The sequence below is a fragment of the Meriones unguiculatus genome, chromosome 4 (genome assembly GCF_030254825.1).
Source record: "Meriones unguiculatus strain TT.TT164.6M chromosome 4, Bangor_MerUng_6.1, whole genome shotgun sequence".
Taxonomy (NCBI): domain Eukaryota; kingdom Metazoa; phylum Chordata; class Mammalia; order Rodentia; family Muridae; genus Meriones; species Meriones unguiculatus.
Window position 1 is genome coordinate 101,079,359 of NC_083352.1, and position 17,331 is coordinate 101,096,689.

The 17,331-nt window shown below is 42.4% G+C and overlaps 1 protein-coding gene across 1 annotated transcript in view; it reads right to left on the minus strand.

Annotated features, from left to right (window-relative positions):
• The window catches only part of Prpf6 (pre-mRNA processing factor 6), a 57,741-nt gene that overhangs the window by 23,330 nt on the left and 17,080 nt on the right, over positions 1–17,331 (minus strand). The window contains exons 7-11 of the mRNA XM_021646360.2: positions 13,936–14,030; positions 13,193–13,349; positions 12,330–12,492; positions 5,385–5,503; positions 4,426–4,644 (exon numbers count right to left, since the gene is read on the minus strand). Of these exons, the coding sequence (XP_021502035.1) occupies positions 4,426–4,644; positions 5,385–5,503; positions 12,330–12,492; positions 13,193–13,349; positions 13,936–14,030 (753 nt within the window). The remainder of the gene's footprint in view (positions 1–4,425; positions 4,645–5,384; positions 5,504–12,329; positions 12,493–13,192; positions 13,350–13,935; positions 14,031–17,331) is intronic.

Below are 17,331 nucleotides of genomic sequence, written 5' to 3' on the forward strand. Positions count from 1 at the left end.
TGTATGTCTGTGTGAGGGTGTCAGATCTTGGAGGTACAGACAGTTATGTGAGCTGCCGTGTGGGTGCTGGGAATTGAACCCAGGTCCTCTGAAAGAGCATCGGTACTCTTAGCCACTGAGCCATGTCTCCAGTGCCTCCCTGATCACTTTTAAAAAATAGTTATTGGAAAAAAATAAAAATTAAAAACAGAAGTTATTGGTCATTTGATTTTCTCTCTTTCTTTCTTTCTCCTTCTTTTTCAGAACTATCTATTCAGTTCATTTGCCCATTCACTAATTAACAGTTTTATGTCCTTGGTGCTTAATTTCTGAAATTCTTTGTGAATTCTGGATATTAGCCCTTTGTCTGAAGTGTAGCTGATGAAAAATTTTCTCCCACACTGTGGACTGTCTCCCTGACCTGCTAATTTTTTCCTTTGCTGTAATAAAACTTTTTCTTTCTTATAGTCTCATTTATTGCTACTTGGGGCTAGTTCCCATGGCACTGGTGTTCTATTTAAAAATTTCATACCTACTGCTAAATGTATACGTTTTGAAGGACAAATATGTAATTTTCATGAATGTTTTGATAAACATTTGTCTATTTTTAACAATAATTTATGTTTTATGCATAGAATAATATACTATATAACTTTTCTAAAGTAATTAATAAAGTATTTTTAGAGTTTTGCTAAAAAACAAATTTTATAGACTTTTGTGTGCATGTGTAATACTGGAGAGTCAACTCAGGGACCTCACACATAACAGAAAAATATTGTAAAATAAGCTACATTCCAAGCCCAATAATGTTAATTATAATTTAATAAAATGTCAAAATTAAATTCTAGGACTGGTGAAATGGCACAGTTGATAAAATACATGCCACAAAGCCTGAGAACCTGAGTTCAATCCCCAGGACTCACACGGTGAAAGCAGAGAACCAACTTCCACAAACTGTCCTCTGACTTCCACATGTGCACAGTGGCGCACACTGAATTACAAATAAATGTCATTTATGAAGAAACAGTATTTTCAGACCTGAGTTTAAATCCTCTTCAAGCACCACATAAAAAAAACTGAGCACAGCCACCTTTAATCCCGGAACTCCAGAGGCAGAGGCAGAGGCAAGCAGATCTTTGAATTTGAGGACAGCTTGGCCTATAGAGTTAAGTTCTAGGACAGCCAGGGTTACACAGAGAAACCCTGTCTAAAAAGCTCCCTCCCACCCAAAAAAGAATGCTTGAGCTGGAAACCTAATGTTTGTCTCTGACCTCTAAGTATGTCAAACACATACATCTATTAAGACATTCACATACCAAAAAGAAGTACAATAAACTCCGAGCTGGAGAGATGGCTAGGCAGAACACTGGATGCTCTTCCAGAGGACCTGGGGTTCAATTCCCAACACCCACATGGCAGCTCAAACTGTCTGTAACTCCAGTTCCAGGGGATCTAACAGCCTCACAGACATGCACATGAAATGAAAATGAATAATTAAAAATAAAAATAAAGCTGAAATACAAAATTAAAAAAAGAAAGAAAGACTATATAACCAGGCAGTGGTAGAGCATGCCTTTGATCCCAGCACTCAGGAGGCAGAAGCAGGGGGATCTCAAGAGTTCAAGGCCAGCCTGGTCTATAGAGTGAACTCCAGGACAGCCTGGGCTACCCAGTGAAAGTGTTTCGAATACAAACAAACAAACAAAAAAGAAAAAAATAAAAAAGGGAAAAGGAAACAATATACCAAGACAAAATCAGTGAGGATGTCGGGAACCTCCCTTTAATCCCAGCACTTGGGAGGCAGAGGCAGGCAGATCTATGGATGTGAGTCTACAGGGCGAGTTGCAGGCCATCCAGAGCTGCATAATGAGATAGATTGTGTCTCAAAAAACACAAGGCAAAGAAAGAAAATAACACTAACACTAATGTAGATACTGAAGGGGGCTGGAGAGATGGCTCAGTGGTTAAGCACCAGCTGTTCTTCCAGAGGACCCAGGTTCAATTTCGAGCACCCACTTGACAGCCCATAACTGGGTCTCAGGCATGTGTATGATGAACAGACATACGCACAGGCAAATAGTTACACATATAAAACAATAAAAATTTAAAAATAAAATAAACAAACAAACAAAAAACCCCAATGATAAAAAACAAAACAACTGCCAGAGGTTCAGTGGCACATACCTTCAATCCCAGCACTTAGGCAGCTGAGGCAGGAAGGCTAAGTGTTCAAGGCCAGCTCGGGCTGTACAGTAACACCCTTGCCAGATTTTTGTTTTTGTTTTCTAAGACAGGGTGGGTCTTGCTGTGTAGCCCTGGCTGTCCTGGAACGTACTCTGTAGAGATCTGCCTGCCTCTGACTCCCAAGTACTTAAATTAAAGGCGTGTACCTCCACCGTCCAGCCTGCAAGATATATATATATATATATAATTTTTTTTTGAAAGACAACAGTATGCACAGCCTAATGCAGATGTGAGAAGGCAGTGGTATGAGTATACTTGAAGTACTAGAAGTAAACTAGGAGTTTATATCTAGCAAATATATCTGTAATCTCATTACTACTACAGCCGGAGAGGAGGCAAAGAGGGGAGAATCTTCAAGAAGTTCACAGGCCAGCTGTCCTAGTGTACACAAAGCAGGAGCAAACAATAAGACATTCCCAAGGTCAAAGGTAAGAGCTGGCACCTAAGCACTGCTACCTCTAACACACACTGAGACACACTGACACAGACACACATATACACCTTTCTTTCGAGGAAAGGAAGGAAGGAAGGAAGGAAGGAAGGAAGGAAGGAAGGAAGGAAAGAAAGAAAGAAAAAGAAAAGCAGGCAGGCAAAAATATAAAAACATTTTTTTGAGAAAAAGTCTTACTAGATAGCCCTGGCTAGCCTGGAACTCACTGTGTAGAGTAAAATGGCCTAAACCAGGTATTCTTGCTTCCTAAAACAGCATGCCTGGCCTAAAAAAAAAAAATATGGCCTCCCAGGGTACACAGATACACACACACACACACACACACACACACACACACACACATACATAACTTAAAATCTTCAATCCCAGCACTAGGTAGGTAGAGGCTGTGTGTTTGAGGACAGCCTGGCATACAGTGAGTGAGTTCCAAGATAGTCAGAGCTACAGAAACAAAACAAAACAAAAACCTTGTCTTGAAAACAAACAAACAAACAAACAAAAAAAACCACATTTTTTTTCTAGACACAAAAAGCTAAAAAAGGTAACCAATCTATACTTTAAAAATTACAGAAAACCTTCAAGGTAGAAAGGAAAATAAAGCTATTAGAAGAAAAGGGCACCAGATCTCACTATAGATGGTTATGAGCCTTCAGAAGAATAGCCATTGCTCTTAACCTCTGAACCATCTCTCCAGCCTGCAAAAAAAAAAAAAGCAGGCTGAGCATACCATGAGGATCAAGCCAATAAGCAGCACCTTTCATGGCCTCTGCATCATTCCCTGCCTACAAGTTCCTGTCCTGACTTCTTTTGATGATGAACAGTGATGTAGAAGTGTAGCCAAATAAACCCTTTCCTCCCTAGGTTGCTTTTGGTCACTGTAGAGAGAATTTCTTGTATGCTATATGGAAGCATCACCTGTCAATGATGCTATTAGCTGAGGCAGGAAATAGGAGGTGGGAATTCCAGGAGAAAGAAATGAACTCTGGGATAGAATCAAAGGCGGGCGATTTGCCCCAAACCCTAAGGAAGACAGACACATGAAACTGAGGAGAGGTAACCAGCCATGTGGCACACACGGAATAGAATAAATGGGTAAGTTAAGTTTTGAGCTAGTTGAGGAACAAACTAAAGCTTATGGCCTAAACATTAACTCATAAATAATAAAGTCTCAGAGTCATCACTTTGGGAACTGGGGTTCGGGTGAAAACCCATGGTTACAGGTCATGGTGTCTCACCACACAAGAGTAACTCTAAGACAACCAGCAAAAGAATGCTAGTGATCCATGTCTGTACGCACCCCAAGACAACTCAATGTATTGGGGCTGTCAAAAGTGACAACATCTTTTTCTGCCAGTATGGGAACTCTCCAGTGCTACCATGCACCTCATGTGAGACCTCAACACTTAAAAACACTTAAAAAGCATCTGCAGAAGAGGAAAAGATGACTCAGTAACATTGGCTACTCTTTTAGAGGATGTATTTGGGTTCAATTCCCAACACCTACATGGCAGCTTATAAAACTATCTGTAACTCCAATGCCTCTTCTGGAGCACAGATATGCATGCAGCCAAACACCCATATACATAAAAAATGTATTTACTTATTCACTCACTCAAAACAGTGCTGCTATGTAGCCCACCCAGGCTGGCCTTAAACTTGCAATCCTCCTCCTGCCTTAGCTTCCTGAGTACTGGTGCACATTTACAACAACTAACTTTGTATTTAGGACAGAACCCCAAGCAACAGCTTACCTGGATCCACTGTTCCCGATTGATCTCCACACCATTGGCCCGCAGGGAGGTGATGGCTCGGTCAATGATCTTCTCCACCATCTGAGTGTTCCCATTGGCTTCCTCAAGCTTGGCAGCTGTAATCCAGATGTGCCGGTCTGTAGGAATGTTCTCACGTGCTTTATTTAAGACCTTGCGAGCATTTTCGTAAGTTTCCAGCCTTGCCAAAGCAAGCCAGAGCTACACAAAAAGACATCAGGAAAAAAAAAAAAAGGAGAAGGAGGAGAAGTGTGTTGAATGCTGGTTGCACCAAGTGATACCTTCTTGCCTGGTGGCAAGGCAATCTCAATGACCCGCAGCAGTTCTATAAAGTGCCTTCTGAAAGCTCTCAAGCTTAAACAGAGCCTATAATCATTCACAGGAGACCTTTTCTCTACATCAACTGTTCAGTTATGCTTTTAACACTGGTTGGCACAAAAGTCGACGGACACTTGATCAGAAGTTCTAAGCACTGGTTAAATGTGCAGAGTGCCAGATTTAAGTAAGAGCAGGTGCTAGGGCAAAAGGTAACCAGAACGGGTTCACAAACAGTTGTATAATGATGTTTAATCCTCTGGAATTCTTATGCCTCAACGCTACTGACTGCAACAGTTCACTCCACAATGTGTACAATTATTTTAGTGTGCACTTGAATGAGTGCGTGTACCAGAGTACAGCTCCAACACAGTTTTCTATAGCTCTCAAGGATAAGCTAAACAAAAAACTCAGTTTTGTCCTTACCGCATGCACTGTGCACCCATCACTTATACCTCTCCCCACCATATACCCACTTTGACCTGTACCGTGGCTAACTGAAGGCACCTGTGGCCCCACCTGGCACCTACTATAGAATAACATTCTCTGGGGTTCACACTGTCTTCTACCGAGCTCTGCTGAGGCCTTCTACAACGGGGTGGTGGGTCTGCGCCCAGAGGACTCACCTCGACACTGGTGGGGCAGCACTCCACCGCTCGGCTCAGCATGATTCTGGCATCTTCAGGCTCTTCAAGCTCAACAGCTGCTTTCCACAGTCGAACAGAATTTGGAACATGCTCAAGGGCTGGGAAAGGTTAAAAAAACAAGCACGTCAGGAGGATACTATCGTTGGATAAGAAGCTCACCCCACACCCCAAAGCTGATGATCGAGGACCACAAACATGCCCGTGTTGGCTCCTTTGATGTTGGGGTAGACACAAAACCACACAGGAAAGGCACACCTTTCTTGGTGTGCCAAAAAGAAAGGAACAGTCAAAGGTCATTTAAGTTGTGTCAGTAGAAATTGTCATATAAATACAAAGTGAGTTCCAGCACAGCAAAGCCAAGGAAAAAACAAAAAAGACATCAAACCTACAATCTACATATGGTTTACTAAAAGGATATTTTAAATGACTATTGTCAAAAACAAAACAAAACAAAACCCCTCCTAATTATGTTTTCCCTTGAGAATACATAAGACTCTAGCTAGGCGTGGTGGCACATGCCTTTAGTCTCAGCACTCAGGGAGGCAGAGGCAGGTGGATCTCTGTGAGTTCGAAGCCAGCCTGGACTAAAAACCAAGGGCAAGACAGCCAAGCCTGTCTCAAAAACCTGTCTTAAAACACAACAAAAAAACAAAAACAACCAAAGACTTTATGTCAGATGGTAATGGCACACATCTTTAATACCAACATTCTGGAGGCAAAGGCAGGCTGATGTTAGAGGCCAGCCTGGTCGGCAGAGAGAGAATTCCAGGATAGCCAAGGCTACATAGAGAAGCTGTGTCTCAAAAAAAAAAAAAAAAAAAAAAAAAAAAAAGCATACCTAAAATTTTTAAAAAGAAGTCATAAGCAAACTTGGGAAGGGATACCTCCAGAGCAATGATGGGATTCTCTGTAGCATACCAGAATCTATGTATGTGTGCATACATGTGTTATCATCGGACAACTGGGACAGTGACTCATCAACTGTCATGACAGGTAGCATGGATGCTCCACAGATGCAGTCCAGGTTCTTGTCAGGTGGGCAGAAGTTTCACCTTACTTCCCAGAATCTCACGTGACTTGTGAATGACTTATTTCTGCAGTCTGAGAATTTCTGAACATGTAAGCTCACGGCCCCGCTTAAACACACACAGAGGATCATATATCCCCTCAAACTTGCTCACGGATGTCTCTAGTAGTGAGTTCCTGATCTTCCTGCCTCTGCCTTTCCCAGGCTGGGAATGTGTGGGATGTGTCCTCATACTCTAGTTATTTCTACAGCTTTCTATTAGTTTTCTTGTTGTGATTGAATGTAGATAACTTAAACTCAAGTGAAACTGTAAAAAACTGCAATCTAGATTATGGATAAAGAACTTGCTTGGCATAAATGAAATCTTGGATTCGACACCGTCACCGTCCTCTACCCATCCAGGGCAACGTGTTCAAAATGTGAAGTATATTAAAATCTAGGAATTCATGACCAATGCTAAAGAAAGAACAAGAGCTAGGTTCAGTGATGTACACACTCGGACCTAGCTACGTGGGAAGCGGAGACAGGAAGATTTCTAGACTAAACTGAGTACCAGGATTGTGGTTAACCTGGCAAATCAAGACAAAACCTGGCAATTAAAGACACACTTTAATCAAGATTAAAAATGTTAAAAATTGGGAATGGCTGTAGCTCAGCAGCAAAGTCCTTGGCTAGTACACCCGATATCCTGGATTTAATATCTAGCATTGAACAAAAATCAATCTTAAACCTTAAATAAATAAATCTCATTAGATGCCACTAAGGAATGGAGAGCAGCTCGTTATTCTGGAAACAATAAATAAATCTAATGAATCAAGCATTTACAGAAAATCAGAGTAACTAAATTTTTATTTAAGAAAGTTCCTGTTACAATAATTCTGGTAAGAAGACCAGAAAGAATAACAGAATTGTAATGTCACCTGTTGTGGAGTATTTGATTACACTGTGAACCCCGAGATCCTGCTGTTCACTGGAAAAACCTGTTTCTACTTGTGGTATGGACAGGGATTGAACATAGGAGGGGATCTCTATGAGTTCAAGGCCAATCTGGTCTACACAACAATTTCTAGGCAAACCAGGGATAAATAGTGAGACTTAAAAGGGCTAGAACATGGCTCAGTGTTTAAGAACACTTGCTTCTTCCAGAGGATAGATTGATTTTGGGGACTAGAGATATGGTTCAGCAATTAAGAGCACTGGCTCCTCTTGCATAGGAGCAGGGTTTGATTCTCAGCACCCACACAGCAGCTGACTACCTTCTGTAACCCCAGCCCCAGGGGATCATCTCCTCTGGCCTCTGTGGGCAACCAGGCAAGCACATGCTACAGAGATATACACGTGGGCAAAGACTCATAATTTTTTTTTTAAGATGGCTCAGAGGTTAGGAGCACTGGCTCCTCTTCCAGAGGTCCTGAGTTCAATCATCTGTAATGATCTTTAATGTGATCTGGCGCCCTCTTCTGGAGTGTAGGGGTACAAGAAGACAGAACAGTGTATACATAATAAATAAATCTTAAAAATTGTTTTTAATTTTAAACAACAAACCCCCCCCCCCACTTGTTTCTAATGGGGCCTCCAGATCTACCTTCTAATTCATAAAAGAACTTAGGAACCAGAAGACTTCACGGCTGCAGTGCATGGAACCTACAGAATTAACCTACCTCCTTCAAGAATTTAATAAAATAACCAAATGGCAATATTCAGACTCTGTTTAACTCTAATGTACACTGACCGTGCATGCGTGTACACAGGTGTACAACAGAGAAAACGTGGGCACTACAGACCTCTAACAGTAAGACACTATTGTTAAGTAATTATTTTTTTAGAGTAGCATGTAAAACAAAAATAAACCACTGGTGTCCACAAAGCCAGTAGAGTGGTACTCTGTTGTAATCTCAGCACTCGGAAGGCAAGAAACAAGAGGATGACCTTAAGCTCATAGGCACCCTGGGTTATGCATTGAGTTCCAGGCCAGTGAGAGATACATAGTGAAACCCTGCCTCAAAAAGGCTGTAGTGATGGCTCAGCAGGCAGAAGCACCTGGCACCAAGCCTGATAATCTGAACTGAATCCCTGGAATAGACATAATTAGGAGAGAACCAGTTCCTGCAAATTGTCCTCTAACCTACACACATGTACACTATGGTAGTATGTGCACACACACACACACACACACACACACTGTAAAACATAAATAAATAAAAGCTGGGTGGTGGTGATGCACACGTTTAATCCTAGCACTTAGGAGGTAGAGGCAGGGGATTTCTGTGTGTTCAAGGCCAGCCAGTGTGGTCTACAGAGCTAGTTCCAGGACAGCCAGAGCTATACAAAGAAACCCTGTCTTGAAAAACCCAAAAATAGTAAGTAAGTAAATAAATAAATCTGAAGCTGCATATAAGAGGTATATACCCTAAGGAAGGGCCTAGGGAGCAGGCTGCGATGAGTAAAAAGAAATCATGGAAAAGAAAATAGCAGTGATCCCAGGAGCTCTCTGCAGTTGGCAGGGTGAACGGTAACAAAGGGCACTGCATGGCCCTGCCATACTTTGGCTCATCTTCAGAAGAACTTGGAATGACATCAGGGAAGGTAGACAACTCAGAAGAGCTGTAACATCACACAGCCTGGGTGCTTCCAAAGCCTTTTTTTTTTTTTTTTTTTTTTTTTTTTAAAGCATCAGGATTTCTTTTTCAGACCCTGTTCACCAAAAAGCTAAAAGCAGGGCAGATGACCCATACAGCTGTAGTGTGAGGGTACAGGGAGGCTTCAGGCATTAGAAGCTAGGTCAAAAACAAGCCTCCAGTCAGCTTCCTATAGAGTTAATGATGACTGCTTGGAAATAACAACTGAAATATAACTAGTCTTGAGACATCATAGCAATCCCCAAACAGCCCCTAAAGGATCTGATTTCCTGTAAGCACACAGGCCAACCTTGCTGAAAACAGACCCAAGGATTAATGTAGAACATGCAGACCCACAAAACTCACATGAAATTGGCACAAGGTACACTACCTTGGGGAGATACACAAAACCAGTGTGGCCTGTTGAGTGGCTCCGCCTATTCCAACAGTGGCAGAACTGCCCTGCTATGCGTGACAGCTTTGTTCCTCTAAGCCTTGTGCCACCTAGAAGGCATAAGCGGCCTCTGAAATGTTCCTTCCCTTCTCATAGAGCTGTTCCACTGAATACAGACCAAACCTTAGGTGGCCATCACTATGCTGACTGGAGCTGACAAGCAGGAGCATCATGTATTTGAGATGTACAAGCCAGAAAAAGGAGACATTCATACAAACCCAAAGGGCCCACCATTGGGGGAATTTTGCAAGGCCCCATGGTCTGTGGTACATTGGGACTTCCCATCCATGATGAAACCAAGATGCTCTTGTAGTACTTACTGGAAGTTAACACCTAATCTCAGAGCCTGAACTCTACAGGGGCACCATGCTGCCTATTTGCTAAGTATTCTAGGTTTTGCTACATGGCGAGCCCTAGAGGAATAGATAACTCAGCAGCAGGTCTTGGTTCCTTTGACCCCACAGATTCACCACCACCAGAACTATCTGTGCCAATCCTCAGGAAGGCATGCAGAGTATACTAGCAAAGCCTCACAGAAGAAAGCATGTACTTTCTTGCCATATCTGCTCACCTACTGAGGAAGATGATCCCAGCAGGGAGCTAGTACTGGCTAAAACCTCAAATAGCCTGTCTCTCCATGAACTGAGCATTACCTAATCATGCTCAAGAGGGGCGCAGATGCAGCAGCTTCATCAGATTGGAAATAGGACAGAAAAGATGGGGTAGAGCAAAGGCATAGAGACCAGTAAGATGCCTAAGCCACAGACAGGCACTAGAAGCTAATGATTTGTCTGCTTCCCTAGAAGCACATTCATGGCTCTAGAAGAGCCTTAGGATCACAAGACTGAGAAGGAAAAAGCCTTGACCTAGGATTAAATTCACTGAATCAACTGAGAGGTGGCCAGAAAATAGAGACACGGTGTGGTGGTCTGAATGTTTTGGCCCCCCCCAGACTCATTGTGAGTAGCATTATTGGAGGTGTGTCCTTCTTGGAGTTAGTGTTTCACTGGGGGGAGGAGGGGCGGCTTTGAGGTTTCAGAAGCTCAAGCCAGGCCTCTTCCCACTGCCTATGGATCCAGATGCAGACCTCTCAGCTCCTTCTCCAGCACCACGTCTGCCTGCATGCCACCATGCTTCTTCCCTCCACGACAATAATGGACTAAACCTCTGAACTGTAAGCCAGCCCCCAAAATGCTTTCCTTTATGAAATGCTGTGGTCAGGCCAGGCGTGTTGGCACATGCCTTCAATCCCAGTACTAGGAAGCCAGAGTCAGGTCTACAAAGAGTCCAAGACAGCCAGGGCTCTGTTACACAGAGAAACCCTGTTTTGTTGTTTTTGTTTTCTTGGTGGTGGTGGTGGGTTTTGTTTTTTTTTTTGGGGGGGGAGTGGGGGGAGGGTTGCCGTAGTTATGGTGTCTCTTCACAGCAATAGAACCCTAACTAAGACACACAGATTCATGCAGGGCAGGCCTTCTATCTATTCCTCACTTTATAGTCAGCACAGGCCTGGCAGAATAGCTTGATAGTTCCCAAGCCCTTAAAGACTACCAGAAGACAAAGGGCTTATAAGCCAAGGCCTCAACCTTACCTGAAATACCACCACATGCACATCAACCTATATAGCAGCATACACAGGTCTCTGAATATACAGTGCTGTCTGAGCAGCTGCCATAGGCTTTATATTCTACTTTCACTTTTCCAAACCTTGACACCAAGGACTAATCCAAAGGCAGAACAATTCAATCAAGTTGTAAGATCAACACTGGCTCCCAGGGGACAATAAAGTTGCCACCACATTCTGGGAGACCATTTTACAAAGGGTCGAGTCTTAATTTAGTGCTTCTATTTGCAAGTATAAAGTTAAGAGGAGAACCTGGCATGATACTGCACAACTGTATATAAAATCCACAAGGCAAAAACAAAAAGATCATGCATCCAAGACTGGCTTGAGCTTCAAATAAGACCTTGTCTTAAAAAAGAAAGAGGGGGAAAAGAAGGAAGGAAGGAAGGAAGGAAGGAAGGAAGGAAGGAAAAGGAAGGAAGACTATAGTCAAAAGAATCAAAACCACCAACTGGAGATCTAGTCCTTAAAAGGTCTAGGTTACACCAGGTTACACTAGGTTACATGTGGTGACATGAGCCTTTAATTCCAGCACTTGGGAGGCACAGGCAGACAACTCTGTGAGTATGCGGAGAGCCTGGTCTACAAAGTGAGTCCAGAACAGCCAAGGCTACACAGACAGATATCCCTGTCTTAAAAAAAAAAAAAAAAAAAAAAAAAAGTCTAGGTTATTGGATCTTTCATCCGGGTGAAGAGCTTACCCTGCATACCTGCAAAGATGGAAAAGATAACCCTATCTCCAGTACGGCAGATAGCTAGCATTTATTCTTGAGTGCCCATGACAGTAGCGGTGTTTCTTCCTGTACCTTCGAACACTTCAAAATTCCATTTCCAGAGCATTGGGTATCCTGGAGGGACTATATGTGCAGACTCACCAATCTGTCCCTGTACTATGAATAAGGAAAACTTGAATGACAGTGACTGTTGAGCCCACACACTACAGAAAGCTAAGAATGTGGCTTCCAATTAGTATGGGAACTTTCCCACTAGAGTCCCTTCTTTACAGAAAGTCCAAGGGCAGAGGCAACCAGCCCAAGAAAAGGCCTAACCAATATTAATAGCTTCTTAACTACTCTCAGGAAAAGTCTGAGCAAAGGAAGAGTAAAACTGGTTTCAAAAAAACCAAAACATCAGAAAGCAAACAAAACAAAACAAAAAAACACCTTCAAGGACAGTCTAAGGGGCTACCTCCAGGGAGGCTCACCTTTCCGAAGAACACGCTTCTTTGCTCGAATGTCTGTTTCTAGCTCTGCTGCTCTAATGTAAATCCTAACAGACTGTGGGAGATGACGGACAGCTTGTGCCACCACAGCCTTGGCTGTGTCCCCAGGCTGTAACCTAGCTGCTTCCAGCCAGACATCTTCACTCTGGGGTTAAAGAAAAGAGAGAGAACAGTAAAAACATGAACAGGTCTGTCTGCTTGGGAAGTTCTGATTTGTGCCTTAAGTTCAGAGAATTATACAGAGGGTCTCTTTCATGATCAGGAATATCTAGTCCACACAGAAAAATTATGACATTCAGTTGGTTTTATAGTACTTTTAAATTTTGTCTAATCATCCCAACTCCCAAAACACAAGTGCTGGAATACACTAAGAGCTAGCACTAACCTGCAACCCCCCCCCCCCGTTTATTTATTTATTTTATGTATATGGGTGTTTTATCTGGATGCATATCCAGAAGCAGGCATCAGATCCCCTGGAAGTGGAGTTATAGGTGGTTGTAAACTGCCATATGGTTTTTGGAAATCAAGCCCAGGACCTATAGAAGAGCAGCCAGTGTCTCAACTGCTGAGCCATCACTCCTGCTTCAACCTCTAAGTTTCCTATACTATGTGGTCTGAGAAGCTGCCCAGTTTATTACTATCAGTGATGCTTACCCTGCCATTATAAAGGTGAATCAGCCTCTACTCCATACAAAAGCAAGCAAGAAACTCTTTTTCCTCTGTTTATAACCTTGCTCTGGCTCCATTTTTCCAGTATAGGTATCATGCCTGGCAGAACAACAGAGGATTTCCTGGGAGCTAGAAATCACATAGCTATCAAGAAAAAAATATGCTATAGGCTTCACCTTGGGGCACATCTCTGTCCCTTTCATAATAAGGTTCCGAGCCACTTGCAGCTTTCCAGTGACTTCTTCCAGGCGAGCTGATGCAATCCACGCCGGTGGGTGATGAGGGTTTGTTTCTCGGACAGATTTGAGGAGTAGTCGTGCCTTCTTGATGTCACTGTGAACATGAGAAGGCACAAAGCATCACGCTACACTATCAGAGGTGTGGCAAGAGCCAGGAAGAAGGCACCCCACCAGACACGAGGCATAAATTGCTAAGGAAGACATGCAGAAAATGCAGCATCTAAATGAGCTCTGTGGGGGCACTGAACAAACAAACAGAGGCCTGAATGTCCAGACAGGAAACGTGAACAATGAACAAGCGGCTTACTAGCGCAGCACAGGCACTCATCTTACTATTTGTAAGACATTTAACACACACAGTAAATGACTACAAATATAGTTCTACATTTCTCAGAACATCCATGTCAGATCTTTTTGTTTGTTTGTTTTGTTTTGTTTGCAAGACAGGGTTTCTCTGTGTAACAACCCTGGCCATTCTGGAACTCTCTTTGTACAGTTGGCTGGCCTCAAACTCAGAGATCTGTTTGCTTGTATCTCCAGAGTGCTGGAATTAAAGGCATATGCCATACACCTGGCATCCATGTCATATTTTTGATTGTATATTCTTTTTTAAAAATAATTCCACAACATACTCAGCAATTAGTTTCCATTTTAATCTATCAATTCTGTAACATACTCACTTTATGTCCCCTCCATGGGTTGGGATCATAGAATTTAGATCTGTCAGATAGCCTTTGGGGTCCACAACTGTCTGCCCACTCACCGAGTCAGATACCTGTGAGATAGGTAAAGGTGAGAATCAGCTGGACATGGCCAGCAACATCTAAATGAATTACCAAGGACCTGGAAGCCCTCCCCACAAGTCTCACCAAGAGTAAGCAGTCAGGAGGAAAACCTTATTGTAACTCAAACAACTTGTTAGTGATTAGAAAAATGCCTTCTACTTCACTGCAGAAAGTGGGAGAAATCTTCTAAAAGATTAATATTAGGGGGATAGGGTTGAACAAGAATGGTTCCCAGAGGCTTATGTGTGAATACTCAGTCCCCAATTGATACAACCATTTGAAAAGGGTTAGGGGGTGTGGCCTTGTTAGAGAGATGTGTCTCTGGTGCTTTGAGGTTTCAAAAGACTCTGCCACTCCCAATATGTGTCTCTCCTCTCTCCACAACACGGCTGTGGATCAAGATATGAGTTCTCAGCTACTCCTTCACTCCACCATCATGGACTCTAACACTCTGAAACCGTAAATAAGCCAAATTAAATGCTTTCTTTTATAGGTTGCCTTGGTCATGGTATTTTGTCACACCAATAGAAAAGTAATCAAAGTTGGGCATGGTGGCACATGCCTTTAATCCCATTACTCTGAGAGACAGAGACAGTTGGATCTCTTGAGTTCGAGGGAAGAGTTACACAGAGAAGCCCTGTCTCAGATAAAAAAAAAAAAAAAAAAAAAACTAAACTAAACTAAAAACAGCCAGCTTAGGCACACACCTTTAATAACAGCAATTAGGAGGCAGAGGCAGGCAGAGCTCTGATCTACATATCAAGTATGTCAGCCAAGTAGTAAGACCCTGACTCAAAAAAAAAAAAAAAGATTTTTTTTAAAGGCCTGGGGACTGAGGAGGTGGCTCATAGCAAGCATAAAGACCCAACCTAAAATCCCCAGCACTAATGTAAAATCAAACAGAAAGCTATGCACAGTCACGTGCACATGTAACCCCAGCACTGGGGCTCACTGGCCAGCCAGCCTAGCCAAAACAGAGACCTTCAGGTTTAAGTAAGCGCCCTCTCAGACATTAGGTGACAGAGCAGGACACCTAACTGCCCCCTTTGGCCATGGTTTCTAACTCTAACTCCACAGGTATGTGACCCATGTCATCCCCCACCCACTCACACTGTCTTAGTTTGGGTTTTATTGCTGTGAAGAGATACCATGACCATGGAACTCTCATTAAGGAAAACATTTCTTTGGGGCTGGCTTACAGTTTCAGAGGTTTAGTCCATTATGGTCATGGCAGAGAGCATGATAGCATATAGTCAGATAAGGTACTGGGGAAGGAGATAAGAGTTTTATATCCTGATCCAAAGGCAGCAGGAGACTGGGTCACGCTGGCCAGCCTTCAGTTTCTTAGACCTGGAGGCCTACCCCCATAGTGACACATTTCTTCCCGTAAGGCCACACCTACTTCAACAAGGCTATACTTTCTAATAATGCCACTCCTTATGGGCCAAATATTCAAACACATCAGTCTATGGGGGCCATTCCTATTCAAAACACCACACACATCCACACACAAAAAAAAAGGTCAGGTAGCTCAGCTAGCATATGCACAGCCTGGGTTTGATCTCTAATACTAGGAAAACAAAACAAAAACAAAACAAAAAAACCTATGACAAGAAACAATAAAAATACAAGAAAGTCTAATAAGTCTATAAAATACGCAGGGTAAGGAATTAGTTCGGCAAGGCAATGTTTGTCTAGTATGTGTAAAGCATAAGTTTAATCCTCAGTTCCAGAAAAAAAGGACAAGCAGGATGGACAAGATGGCCCATGCCTATAATGTATCAGCACTCACAAGACAAAGGCAATGACTGTGCTATAAGTCCAGCTATAAGTTAGCCAGTCTGGGCTAACAATGAGACCTACCTCAAAAAACAGAGAGAGGGGCAGGGGCAGGAACCAAGGTAGCTCAAACAGCAGAGTGCTTACCTATTGCAAACACCCCTGGGTTTGATCCCTAGAATCATATAAACCAAGTTATAATCTCAGTACTAGGAATATGGAGACAGGAGGCTCTAAAGTTCAGGTTATAATTTACCCTGGACCACATGAATTCCTGTTTCAAAGGAATAAAAAAACAGGGAGGTTGGAGAGCTGGCTCAGTGGGTCATAGCACTTGTTTCTCTTGCCGAGGACCGCAGTGTTTGGTTCCCAGGAACCACACGGTTACTCAGATACACACGTGTTGCACATATGAACACACAAGCAAAAACACTAATATACGTAAAATAAAATGAAAAAATATATAAAAGGACAAAAACAAAGAAGAGGGCAAATATCTTGGCAACATGGACATTATTATATTATACTTGTATATTATATCAGCATACTATATCTTTAGTCCCATCGAGGCAGGAGGATCACTTATGTATGAGGCCAGCCTGGTCAACACAGTCATAGTAAGACCCTGTCTTAGACATAAACATACACAAAAAGGTTAAAATTGTAAATTCTGGTGCTGGGGTATACCTCAGTAGTATACCGTTTATCTAGTGTGCTTGAGGCTCTGGGTTCTAAACCCCTAACAGTTATTTTTAAAAAGGGTAGAAAGGTACATTAAAAAAAGATAAAGTCTGCCAAGCACAGCGACACAAGCCTTTAATCCTAGTACTCTCCAGGCAGAGGCAGGTAGATCTGTGAATTACAGCCCAACTTGGTCAGGGCTACATAGTGAGACCCTGTCACGGAAAATAAATTAAAAGGAAAAAATTAAAAAGAGGAAGAAGAAAAAGAAGATGTTAAGTCCCCATACACACACACTTTAAAAAAAAATTTTTTTTTGTGGGGGTTTTGGGGTTCTTGTTTGTTTTTGTGGGGGTTTTGTTACTGTTGTTGTTGTTTTCCAAACAAGATTGGTTTCTGTGTAGCCCTGGCTGTCCTGGGATCCACTCTGTAGACTAGGCTAGCCTTGAACTCACAGATATCCGCCTGCCTGGAACTCAAAAGATATGCCTGTCTCTGCCTCCCAAATGCAGGATTAAAGGTGCTGCCACCTCTATCACCTGGCTCTGTTTTGTTTGTTTGTTTGTTTGTTTGTTTTTTAAATACTCTTCACTGAGGATATTATAGCTCATGGGTACAACAGCAGCCTATTACAATCAAGGCCCTGGATAACATCCCTAGCACCACAAAAAAGATAAAGAGGAAAAGAAATAGAAAAAATATTGCTTCTCGATGTTCTTATAAGAAAACTATTAATTCTACAACAGCTCAGAGAGAAAAACATCAAATCAAGGCAACAAAGTGACATTGATATTAAGTACAAAACTAATGAACTGCCACAATAAAGATGAT